This window comes from Megalops cyprinoides, chromosome 2 (genome assembly GCF_013368585.1).
Source record: "Megalops cyprinoides isolate fMegCyp1 chromosome 2, fMegCyp1.pri, whole genome shotgun sequence".
NCBI lineage: Eukaryota > Metazoa > Chordata > Actinopteri > Elopiformes > Megalopidae > Megalops > Megalops cyprinoides.
The window spans coordinates 8,055,400-8,068,672 of NC_050584.1; the positions used below are offsets into that span (position 1 = coordinate 8,055,400).

Sequence of the window (13,273 nt, forward strand, 5' to 3'; positions counted from 1 at the left end):
AAAAATATATTCATGTGTGGAAATCTGAAAGAAAGTCATAGTACTTTTTCCTGATTGTTTTATAGCAAACTTTCCAGGAACTAAACAAGTCTAATAAGACAAGTCTAATAACTCTAATAAGTTTGCAGCCATTTGGAGAAACATTTACAAATATTTCTAAAAATGACATGGATGTGCAATACATAGTAAATATAATAAAGGTGCATTTTGGTATATAGATTGAGGTGTTCTCACAAGCTGTTTCAGCATGGACCCCAAATTAAAACAAATCAAAATACAGCGCAGTATGTGACTGTCAATAAACCTCTGGATCAAGCTAATGCCAAGTTAGTCAAAGTGCCTGTCCTCTTTGGTAAAGCCCCCAGGACAATTTAGGATAGAAGAATGTTGCTTTTACAGACAGGCTTTGTCTCCTGGATGAAAAATCACTTCCTCTTATTCGCTGTGACGGGATTTTTTTTTTTGGGAAACAAGACGACCCCCACAGACCTCCTGTTTTTCCTGTGATGTCAGGTCAAGGAACACATGCACGTCACGGAGAATCCCAGAACCCACCCCCATCCTCAGCTGATCGAAAAAGGAAGACATCCAGCCCGCAACGTCCTGGTCAATCCGTGTGTGGCATGAATGAATCACGGATGAAACAGCACAAACACAGACAGCATCCACCTCTCCTCAGCTACGCACGATTATCCAGCACAGCTCAACAGTTGTGTCACAATAAAATAAAAGTAATTGACAATCACAGTATGGTAAAAGACTGATGTGTCTTTTTTTGATAAACTGCTATGGCTGTTGCTGGTAAACACCTCAAAACCCAAGTGCATTGCCTCATTGTCAGTTCTGCTTGTGACATTAATACAACTGAGTATAGCACAAAAAAGGCGGCAAGGAGTTGCCAAAATGTTTGACTGAGGCTTACAACTGTTAAAACAACATACAGGTTGCCCTTAATAACAAGTGAAATCCTTCTCAACCAGCAGCTCATGAATTCAAATGCGCTATGACTATCTCATAAATCTATCTCATCTCATAAATTCTTCAAGGTACTATCCAACATCCAAGTGTAAATGAATGTAAAAGGCAAAACAAGGGAGAATGAAAAGATTAGGTAGAAGTAAAAAAGAAAGACAACAGCACTGTTACCTATTTCATATGAACATTTAACTATTAAAACTCTAACATTGTTCAATCTAACAGCGATGGGAAAGTTCATGTATCATTTATGGGGTGACTCGCAAAGGAAAAAAAAGGAAAAGTTGGTGAAACACAAATGAGTCAGTAGTGAGATAGTAATAGAGGGATTGGGAGGAAGAGAGAGAGAGGGAGGGAGGGAGGAGGGAGGGAGGGAGGTATAATTACAGTGGGAGAAAGAGGGAGAGGGAGAAGTTCAGACAGAGAGAGAGAGAGAGAGAGAGAGAGAGAGAGAGAGAGAAACTAACCCTGCCCACTTCCACAAAACCATTCAACTCCTGCACAGTGAGCACTGCGAGATCTCTCCTGAGCTCTGCACATCCCTGGGGCACCTCTGCAACCGGCTGCCCTTCTCATACAAACTTTCCAAGGACCAGACAAGAGACCTGCTCTACTCCAGCACAGCCAGACCAGACCAGCAGACCTTCCTTTCCTCCACACAGCTCTTTCTCAGAACTTCTCCTTTAAAAAGGATTATACTTCTTTTCTCAAACTTCTCGACTGGTTTAGCTCACACTTTTCTGGACACGCATACACATCCACACTTTACATATATATTTGTACTCAACTACAAATATATATTGCCAGCATTTTTTGAGGGGTGGGAGAGCCGGTGTTTTTGTTTAGTTTTTGTTACTCTTTTTTTCCTCAAGTGTGTGCGTGTGTGTGAGTTCTTCTTGCTGTCAGTGCTGCTCCACGCTGTCTCCAGCATACCTCTTGTTCAGGATGTCTCCTCTGCCTCTGCTGAGTGGAATGTTGTTGCTGTTCTCTGGGATTTCGGCCGGGGGCTGCACCCCAGCCCCTGTGGGCTCAGAGCTGGCGGCCCAGGGGAACAGCCAGGCGCAGCCGCTCCCCTCGGCAACGGACTGTCCGTCCTGCGCGCTGGCCCGGCTGCAGAAGGACGCGCCGCCGGGGCCGGACGGCCAAACCGACATGGTGGAGGCGGTGAAGCGGCACATCCTCAACATGCTCCACCTACAGGAGCGGCCCAACATCACCCACCCCGTGCCCCGCGCCGCCCTCCTCAACGCCATCAAGAAGCTACACGTGGGCCGCGTGGGCGAGGACGGAAGCGTGGAGATTGAGGACGAGGGCCAGAGCCGGGCGGAGATGAGCGAGCTCGCCGAGCAGACCTCTGAGATCATCACCTTCGCCGAGGCAGGTGGGTGGCCCGGGCGTGATGCGCCAGCACGTGCGCATGCATGTGTGTGTGTACCAGCATTTCAGAGAGGGCTGCATTAGTAAGATGTGGACCGTCACCCAGTTAAACAGGTTTTTAAACCCAATTCTTTCACAGAACAAGCTCTAGAAAGGGGTAGGGGCACTGAGCTTATTTACACCTGCAGAACGTAAAGACCTGTTGACTTGGGAAGTCAGGGGGAAGGGGGGGGGGGGCAGAGCAGCTCGAGCAACACTGCAGTCTTTTCTCTCTTTCTGTGGCTCCCGGTTACCTCCCGCTGCCTCAGAGAATCAGTAATTATCTGTGAAACCCTCGGGCTCTTGGCTTTGGAGTACAGGTTTTCTGAGCACTGCACGGCAGTTAGGAGCAGCCTGCAATGTTCTGAACCAGCAGTGACAGCACAAAAAAAAAAGCTGCTCTTGACAGAGAGCTCTTCTGGATCCAAAAAAAGAGAAGAAAAGAAAACTCATTCAGTTTCTTCCTTTTTTTCCTGGGGGTAGTTTAAAGAGCACCGAGTGTCAGCAAAGTTGAGTGCTCAAAGCTGCTGTCAGTAACCCTGACATGTACTGGGATGTTATTCTATCATGAGCTCTACTCTCTGCGAGAAAAACAGTTTGCAAAAGTGCATCAGAAGTGGCACTAAGTTGGCACACCAGTGATAACCCTATTTCCACTCACAAAAAAACTCACATACAACCAGTGTGTTGATATACGTAGAAAGGAAAGGTTCTGAAAGTAAAACTTTTCGGTGAAAGGATTTCTGCTTAAAATGTTCACACAGTCAGAAGAATCCTTCCTAATACAACACATTTATCTCACACTAAATCAATACCATTGTATGAAGTTACATGAATCATAAGCTCAGTTTGAGAGGCAATCTTTAAAACCTTTAAATGAACAAAATTTATGAGGCAGCAACTGGGAGCTTGTGGCGCCTGGGTTTGGAGAGGGAGTATATTTAAGAAAAGTGCCAGAAACGTGTGTTGCATGGCAGAGTGACACTTGCTCTTAGTTCAAGAGCTCTTCACAGTGTACAGGGAACCCTACATATTAGCAAAATTAGCACAATCTCCCAGTGTTCTGCCCTCATGCAGGCATTCCTCCTTGGAGGATTTTATTGGTAATCGAGTCTTCTCCCTGACATATGATGTCAAGTTTCACGATGCAAAGGCAAATGGCATCTCTCTTTAATTGAAAGACACTACAGAGCCTCTTGCCACAGTAAGAGATTTTAACTTGTTTTTAACACTATTCTCACGTTAGTACAGGTGTTATCCAACAGAATATTAGTAATATTAAAATATTAGTATGCTTGTGTGAGCTTGTGCAATGCGCCTTGTCGAAGCGACCATATGTTTATTATAACCGCTGAAAATCCATATATTTAACGATATGGACAAAGCTACCTAAAGCTTAAACTAAAGTTAGACACGAAAACTAGAAATCTTGCTGAATCCGTGTTAGACGATGACTTGTTGGAATTTCGCAGAACAGGGACAATTAGACTGACTTTGCCACGGTTACATCCGGCTGAATAGTACTTGCGTTCTCATTTGCATACGGCAAAGCAACAGGCGGGTGAGTCTCTACCCCATGCATTCCAGTCCCCAGTCACGCTGCGTCTTACTATATGATGCGGGTCGCTAGCTGGAGATAATGACCACTTTCTTGGATCTCCATGCTGGCTTTCATTATGATTGTATAGCCGCAAAATGGAAAGAACAGCTTGCTCCAATGTGAATCTAAGCAGAAACAAACTCGCTTACCCCACTTTAATTCAAGCAATCTCTGTTCATGCAAGTATACATTACTGTCGCCGCAGACAGAGACGTGCTGCTCCTCAATGCCCCGTTGAAAGCGGCAGGCATCGAGCACGCTTCGGCGCATTCATTTAATAATTTATGTCCTTTGTCTTTTTAAACTGTAGCAAATGTATGCATTTAGCAGTCTAGCAGCCCACCATGTCAGCAGCAGACCTCGATGTTTTTGGTGTGGATTTAGCGGTATTTAACACGGGGAAATGATGTGTCTTAGTAAGATTCCATATTCAAGAACCTGTAAGGTTGCAATAGCACTGGAATAATTGAAACCTCTCTCTCTATATATATATGGAATATGCCCCTGGAACGATTAATACAATCATACAATTCGTTAATCCTGAAATGAATTACATCATATAAGTAACCTTACCTGACATATTTAACCAAATCATATGTTTTTTATGCATCTCCTCGCCAAAAAGATCTTTACCACAGAACATGGTTCTGCGCAATGGGACTGCGTAGCCTTGCGTATTTCAACCGTATCAGTTTTACTGCGACTTAAACACATATGGCAGGCATCAGCGAGCAAGCGAGATTCTTCATTGCAGCTCAACCTCCATGTGTCAAAAATAACGCAACCAATGGACACAGCAAAGAATCCATATTGTTTGCCGTCACCCATACAATAAATTATGACAAGAATCGCTGGGATAAAAAGCAAATGCCTCTTGCTTACCGTGCTTCGGCTCGACTCGAGTTCAGTCATAAAACTCCTAGCAAACATTACCCATTTGGTCTATTTTGTAGATGCTACATCTCGACAGAACCATTCTGCTTCGCTGGCAAGGAACCCCACGTATTTGCATGCGTTTTCTCATGCACACCACAAGAGGGTATAGTTTCAAGCACTGATCCAGTGCATTCTAACGCATCTCTTCATCATGATGCACAATGTATCAAACAATTGGACAATCTGTAAATGCATCCCTTAATCTTCCCGTTGACTCGCCTATTTAATATACTGGAATGCCTTTTGCCATTCAAACTGGAGTCTTTGAGAACGTGTGTAATGTTTTGTCTAATTTGAATGATTACTATGAACACATATGATGTTTTTTGTGGTCAAAATATTTTCAAGATGTTCACGTAAATGTGTCATATTGTAGGGATCTTCAAACGGTGCAGATTTGAATCTCTCAAGAAACAAGGCACACTCTTCTGGATAGCCTTTTAAACATCGGCTTACAATGTTCTACATGCACATAAATGTAAAGATTCAGATTTGCAGATTCGAGGTTCAGACAATGAACTCAGTGACAGCAGCAGATACAAATTCACATGTATACTGTTGTCTCTCTGTAATGGACTCTCTGTAATTGTTGCTGTAGGTTATGTGTTAAATGAGCACATTTGAATTTCATGCAAGAGGTTTGGTGTCTGATAGAGAACTCCTCCAAACTGTGTTCAAAGTGTTCACATCATGGGGTTCCCCCATAGAAAGAGCATTTGACAGTGCATTCCCTGCTGTTGTTTACTTACATAAATACCCATAATAGCTCCGCACTATAAATAGCTTTTGAATGAACCTTAGATTAAAAGAAAAAGGCCCCTCGCACACTTCCGCCTGTGGGCTTTCATAATCAAAGACTGCAAATCAGGGGCGTTAACGATGCGCCTGGGATGTCGGGTTTGAGCCCAGTGATCCTGCAGGACTATTTACCCCATATAATTGCTTCATTCATGGAAATATGGGCCCCAGTAATTGTTTCGGGCTGTGGAGTTGGGCTTTTTGAAAGGGCCGTGCTTATTGGGGAAAGTGCTGAACACTAGTAGTGCCAATTTCACTGTGATCTGCTCCCTTGAATGAAGTAATTAATTAAACACAACATAATTACTGAAATTCCAATGTCCACCTCGATCTTCTTGTCACGTTGTCCCCATCGTTAGTTTGATTATTATTATTATTATTATTATGATTATTATTTGCTTTCATGGTACAGATTAAGAGCATTGGTGTACCTGGAGAGACTTTGCGCACAGGCCTTCATTCATGCATTTGTTCATTCATGACTCAGGCAGTGATTTCCAGGCTGTCATTCAACAATTTCTGCAACAGCAAACAAAGAGATGCTCAGCACAGTCCTCTCTCTCTCTCTCTCTCATACAAAATGGCTAAGTATGAAAATCATTACCCGTCTCATCAAAGTATATACTCATTTACCAATCAAAAATTGTTCTAATTCTGACTTGATTGCACAAATACTTTTTGTGGTAGGCTTTCTCAGAATAATTCCTAATACAGTGAGCTAGTACTTGTAATAGTAGCATTAGTACTGTAATTGCTGTTTTTTTGGGCTATATACCACCATTTGAATTATTACTATACAAGCATTTTATCATGATCTGATGTTTGGATACAGTTTAGGGTACAGTTTATGCAGTATAGTTTTAGTACAACTTCAAATCCACTGGTTTCATTGTAGTTTGAGAGCCAGTGTAACAGGAGAGCAAATGTGCATTCTGTTTATTGATCAGTTCTAAAAACAAGGACTTGTCCTTTTGAAAAGTTTACACTAAAACAAGAATGAAGTCAAACATTGGAACTGCTACAAGGAGACTGTTCAGTTTAATGTATCTGTTATGCCAGAGAATCACTGGCAGTTTTTTTCATTTTCATTGTTTTTTTCTGTGAATACCTACATTGAAATATAATATGTATATATGAATTTTTATATATACACATGTTTATTGACTTTCATATTTCAGTGGATGTTGTGACAAGTTCATACAAAGCAGCTTTTCAAGCTTCCACAAAGAACTAAACACGTGTTTTTGATCTACTATGTAAATGTCCAACCGTACCAATATGCTGCAGGAAGGAAGTGAGCACCACGTCTCTTCTCAATTTTCACAACTCTAAGGCACAATGTGTAAAGGTAACACTTGGTCAACGCCAAGTGGCCACACTCTTGCTAGATATTCATCATATTCCTTTACAGCTAACTTAATAATGAGCACTGAACGTTTCTAATTATAGACAACTAAAACGAATCATTGTCACTAGAGACATTGGAAGAATTTGCTATTTTTGTGACTGTCAGTAAAAAAAAAAAAAACTTGTAGCCCTTCCAAATACCAAAATATTGAAGCATGTTTGGCAGGTTTTGCTAAGGCCCAGTGCAGTGACCTAAATGAGTGGCTTTACGGCATTTCCCGGCATGGTGAAATGAAGCTGTTGCCATGAGGGCCTAAACAGAAAGGTCCAAGAAAAATAGCGGCAAACAAAACCTTGATGACAGGCTATCATAGTTCCTTTATCAGACTTTAGCCAAAGGGAAACAAACTGTGCAAACTGTGAGTCTGCATTTCAAAGTTTTAGTGAAAAAATAGGGGGGGGGGGGGGTGGGGGTTTAACAAAGGCAGACCTTTATACATCATATTTTCCCATATCTTAGGCTGTTAAATAAAAAAAAAAAAAAAGAAAAACTTAAGATATCCTGGGAACTGGTGTCTGAAGCTGTGTGTCTTGCTGAGCTGGATAGGAGAACACTCAAGTTCCCAGGATTTTCAAAACATAACGCTGGAGTATATATGTGGGTATTTCAGGCTGGTAAATGAGGAAAAAAGTCACACATGTGCTGTGTGCTTCTATTGATCTATGTACCCATTTTGACACTTCTTAAAAGTCAACACATATATTAATAGACATGCACTATATTATCACTATATGTAGTGATAGTTCTTGGTATGATTATGACATTGCTGTTTTTATAGCTATGACATCATCTCATCAGCTGGTGGTATTGTAGTTGTCTTTCTATCTGTGCACAGGAGCAATTTATTACAAGACAGTGTCCAAGTCTGTCTCACACTTAAACCCAACACCCACTGCTCAGGACCCTAGAATCCAAAACAGTCGCCCTGACAGAGAAAGTAGGTTAGGAATTTCTTGTTAATGCCAGCAATAACAGCAGCACCTTAACTGGACAAATCTGAGCTGTAGCAAGGTATTTACTCAGTAGCACCTTATCCAATGTCTACATTCCACAGACTAAACCAGGAATCCCATAAAACCCTACTTTCTAAATAAAAGAGCCTGGCTTGATTGTTGGAGATCAAGCACAGACTTTAAGGTTGTACCTCTCCTGTCCATCTGCAGCAAAGGGCGGTGTGGACTAGAGTCAGGCTCTGAGTGCTAAAATAGGTCACAGAGGTTTGCAGGTTTAGTCTTCAGTCCAGCATCGCTGCTGTTTCCTTGAAAAACCACCAATACCTGCACGGCTTTGGTGAAACATGAAAGAGCACCTAGGAATGTTTGAGTGTGGCTGAAATTGTGTTTGCCCCTCTCCCTTCATATAGACTGCAATGATACACAGCTGTAATCCTTTGGCAAGATCTTCTGACACAAGATCAGTGAATGGGACACATAGTAAGTGCATGGGTCGCTTCTTTTCCCTCACTTTTGCTAATCCTTTAGAAACAACAAAGGATGGAAATCATAAGACTGAGGACAAGGACCCCTTTTAATGAGATCTGCAGAAAAACCCAGTCTCTATTATTTTGAATTTGTTGAGTAGTAGATCCCCTGGTCAGCAGGTTTGAACCAGAAGGTATCTTGCACACCTCCTGGAATGTTTGCAAGTAAGACTAGGCTGTAATTGGCCCATAAATACTGACTTCTGTGCCATACTCTGGCCTCCTATACCTCTCTTTTTCAAGTGTGCCTCACCTTGTGTGGCTGGCAATAAATTTGGCCTTCCATTGGTTCACCTCTTACCAGCAACAGGCCAGACTAGGTTCCAGGAGAGGATGGGGATCACTTAAATGGAGGGTAAGAGAAGTGGGTTTTAAGTTGAGTGGGGTTATGTGACTTGAGTTCACGGGTGACCTTTAGCATGCATGTGCCATTGATGATCCTCAGCAGAGGACCCCAGAGCTTCTACAGTAAGTGCTCTCTTTCAAGAGCGGGGCACTTCAGCATCTTGAGATGTCACTCTCCCAATGACCGCCTCGCCACAAATATGCATCTGCGATCCTGTGAACACTCATCCTCTCTGAAATACTCCCCGTCTCCCCCCTCCCCCATCTCTGTCCAGGGCCAAGAGACCCATGGATGGATTCAAAATGTAATCTGACTCTTCACATTAGAAGTTACTAAACTTGAACAAACAGTCACTTGACTTTTAGGGAGGACTAATAAGGAAAGTGCCTGCTCCTTCTGTTCTACATTTGCAGGGTTTTATTTGTGGGAGCCAAATTTAGATCCAGTCTAGTTGTATTGTGCCATTAAGGTTTTAGGTATTTCATTGTGTATATACTTATGCAAGAGCAACTCATGCTGGGTTGGAGCAGTTGGGGGGGGGGGGGGGGCGACTTGTGCTTAGGGTCAAATTGTCTGTTACATGCATTACACACACAGGCTTAATGTACAGAGACTTTTTTTCTTTTTTTTTGTTATTAACACAACTAAATTTCTATTTCATGCTCCTATTTGTTCTAATTTTTGTGGTCTGTCTCAGTAATGATACTTGTGACACAAAAAAAGTAATTTAGGTTTACCTCCATCTCGCATAATAATGATATGTGGGATTGCAATTCATGTATTGAATGTAATGTAATGTAATGTTCAATACATGAATTGCATGATATATTTAAATGTCTCCCATGCAATCACATTCAGCAAAAAATAAGGTACCTCTTTGATTGCTGAAGTTCTGTAGAGTACCATGTTACATAATTTGTTCTTACATCCTGAGTATTTACACTGCAGTAACGGAACCGTAGCATTTATTGTCAATGGTTACCATGCTATGTCACTCCTGTATCGACACATTGCCTGGACAAAAGTGTCCACTGTACCTTTAAGTATCTGTCCTGTCACTTTTCGATTGAGAAATGTTTTTGTCTTCTTCTAGATTTGAAATGGTTAGTTGTAGTCTACATGACAAAAGGAAGGGATCCATTCAGCAATAAGCTCACATCTACCTCTAGTTAGCATTCTGGACCATGTCAAACACTAAACCACTCTGAGATGTCGTTTCTCAGCAGTATGGGAGAACATTCCATGCCACACAGTACGTAGGAGCCCCCAGGGAGTGATCAAAGACAATTATCCTCCAAGTTAAACTAGATAAAGAGCAGGATTATTGAACGCATTAAGTGGGGCACTATTTGGACAGGAGAGGAACCCCACTGATGGTTTAGTAAGCTGTCAGGTAGTTCTGTCCCCAGGGCCCTTGAAGACAGGGGAGGAATGTGTAAATGTTATTTTCCATCTTTGTGTCTGGGACAGCTGTGCAAACTGTACTCTCACCGCTAAACTGGTGTTTATTGTTGAGGGATTACTGTACATCTCTTTAGCCTTTTTACAGCACATTCAGGAATCGTGCAGAGCAGCGGGGCACTCGAGGCCCTCCTCCTTGTGAGGATGGTTCAGGGCCCTTTGATGAGGGCTGGATTTGTACAGCTTACAAAACGGTAACATGACTTCAGAGGTCATCCCATGACTGACTAGAGACAATGAGAAAAACAATGATCGCCCGACTGTTGGAAACCAATTGTTGTTGACTGTCATTCTCTTGCCATTCATGTGCTCGTTTGCTGCATTTGTGCAGATCTGCGGTGGATGTCCAAACAGTGGATTGTTTGATCATGAAGTGAATGCTAAATTAAAATCAAAAGTGGAACAGTTTTAATTGTGTTTAATTTAAGAAGGTATGTGCCACATCAAACATTTTCTTCATTTTTATGAAAGTTGAATATGCTGCAGAACTGAAGAACCTGTGAACTGTGAAACAGTAACCTTGCTGTGATACTACTTGTAAAATAAAAAAGTTTCATTTAGTTAATGGCATTGGTCTAAACCTGTACATGATTTAGGAGAAAGAGAATCAAAGTCTGAAAACAGGACTATTAATCTCTCAGTCCTAGGTAAAGTAGAAATCTACATTGTGTAATCCACAGTTATGCAAAGCTCTCTAATACAACCACCATACCTCATCACTTACAGTTCCATTCCCTCAAACTGTAGACAATAAACACCAATGATATCTGATGATAGACTGAGCTCAATCTGGTTCTCCTGCTGTCCTGCCCTGGCCTCTTGCTTTTGAGAAAGCCTACATGGTTTCAGGTTTTTTTTTCATTTTGTGGGTTAGCCTGGAAGCTATGCCATGAGTTGTTTTCAAGTCTTCAATTACTGTACATCCAATTCAAAGTGGTTTATGTGAGAATCTAAAAGAAAGAAAAGGTATTGTTAGGACAAGGGGGCGTCACCATTCCTCACATGTACACCCATTTACGGGGACAGGGAGGCATAGAGCCGTTGACTAAGCTTGTTTTTAGCATGCCTTTTAAAGAAATGTACATGAAAGGCACAGCATGATCAAACCTATGGAAATAATTTTGTTTTTTTATTTGTGCATGCAAGCTTGTTTGTGGTTTTTTAAAGCACTTTGTTGATTCTTTGCTTAGTGGAGAGAATATTATTGTGTGGGTGGTGGTGTGAGCTTAAGCACAGACATATTAATACAATATTTATTTGCTTGGTGAGACGCCGTTATCAGGGGAGACTTACATAATTTACATTTATATGGCTGGATGTTTACTGAAGCATTTGAGGTTAGGCACCTTGCTTAAGGGTACAGAATCAGCAGCCTACCTGACATTCAAATCTGAAAACTTTTTGTTTCCTTCTAGCTGCCAAACCCCTATGCCGCACTGTCCCCACACATGTAGTCTAGCATGCATTTCAATTGCTCTTCTCTTCCTATAACCTGTCACAAAAGAGTCACATGTGTGCTGGCCAAGTCTTAGAGCACAGTGATTGAGCTGCAGTGCTTGTTTCATCTGGTTAGAAAATCTGAGATGTTTAATCATCTTTGTCATAATTCTTCCTCTCATCAGGTGAATCTCCAGATGCTGTAAATTTCCAGATCTCCCAGGAAGGCAGTGAGCTGTCCCTGGTGGAGCAGGCCAATGTGTGGCTGTTCCTCAAGCTGGCCAAGACCAACCGCAGCCGGGCCAAAGTGACCATTCGGCTGCTGCAGCGGCGGCAGGGCCCGGACGGGCAGGCGCAGGAGGTGACGGTGTCGGAGAAGGCGGTGGACACGCGGCGCAGCGGCTGGCACACGCTGCCCGTGTCCGGGAGCGTGCAGGAGCTGCTGGGCCGGGGTGGCAGCCTGTTGAGCCTGCGGGTGTCCTGTGCCCAGTGCACCGACGCCGGGGCCACGCCCGTGCTGGTGCAGGTGCCCGAGCGGGAGAGGGAGCAGTCGCACCGGCCCTTCCTCATGGTGGTGGTGCGGCAGGCCTCTGAGCACCCGCACCAGCGGCGCAAGCGGGGCCTGGAGTGTGACGGTAAGATCCGCATCTGCTGCAAGAAGCAGTTCCACGTCAATTTCAAGGACATCGGCTGGAGTGACTGGATCATTGCGCCGCCCGGGTACCACGCCAACTACTGCGAGGGCGACTGCCCCAGTCACGTGGCCAGCATCACCGGCTCCTCCCTCTCATTCCACTCCACCGTCATCAACCACTACCGCATGCGGGGCTACAGCCCCTTCACAAACATCAAGTCCTGCTGCGTGCCCACGCGGCTGAGGGCCATGTCCATGCTCTACTACAACGAGGAGCACAAGATAGTGAAAAAGGACATCCAGAACATGGTGGTGGAGGAGTGTGGCTGCTCATAAAGCAAGAGGGCCGTGTGAGTAACCGGCCCTGAGAACCAGTACCACCACAACGGAGAAAACAGCAGAGACGGAGGGAGGAGGAGGGAAGCACCTCGCCATCCCCCTCCCTCAAAAGAGACTCGCTAAGGTTTTTTGTTTTCTTGTTTTTTTTTTGGTTAGTCTTGTTTTCGGGGACTCAATGACGTGACACTGATTTGTTTTCAGTCATTAGCAAATCCAGTCGGTATCTGTAACTTGGAGCGGGCTTTGTGGCACTTTTAGACAAAAAAAAGAATATATAATATATTTTTGTTACAAAAATAGAGGGAGCGAGAAGGAGAGAAAATATTTATGTGGCTGAGGTGCAGTGGCTTTCCTCCTTCTTGGCACTGCAATAAAAAGAGATACCGCATGGATGAGGTGCCTGACAAATCTCAAAACTATGCAACGTGTCAAGTGTTATGATT

General features: G+C 43.2%; 1 protein-coding gene across 2 annotated transcripts; it reads left to right on the forward strand.

Annotated features, from left to right (window-relative positions):
- The first annotated feature begins 1,802 nt into the window (after window positions 1-1,802).
- Window positions 1,803-12,994, forward strand: inhbaa (inhibin subunit beta Aa). 2 transcript variants are annotated; one of them, XM_036521332.1, is made up of 3 exons: window positions 1,803-2,356; window positions 10,243-10,257; window positions 12,043-12,994. In XM_036521332.1, the coding sequence occupies exons 1-3, from the start codon at window positions 1,921-1,923 to the stop codon at window positions 12,825-12,827; spliced, it is 1,236 nt and encodes a 411-aa protein (XP_036377225.1). In that variant the 5' UTR covers window positions 1,803-1,920; the 3' UTR covers window positions 12,828-12,994. The 2 variants fall into 2 exon arrangements, with proteins under 2 accessions (XP_036377225.1, XP_036377224.1); XM_036521331.1 differs by lacking the exon at window positions 10,243-10,257.
- The last annotated feature ends 279 nt before the right edge of the window (window positions 12,995-13,273 follow it).

Bases quoted from the DNA above. Each gene is read 5' to 3' on its own strand.
- inhbaa (XM_036521332.1), top strand. From the start codon at position 1,921: ATGTCTCCTCTGCCTCTGCTGAGTGGAATGTTGTTGCTGTTCTCTGGG.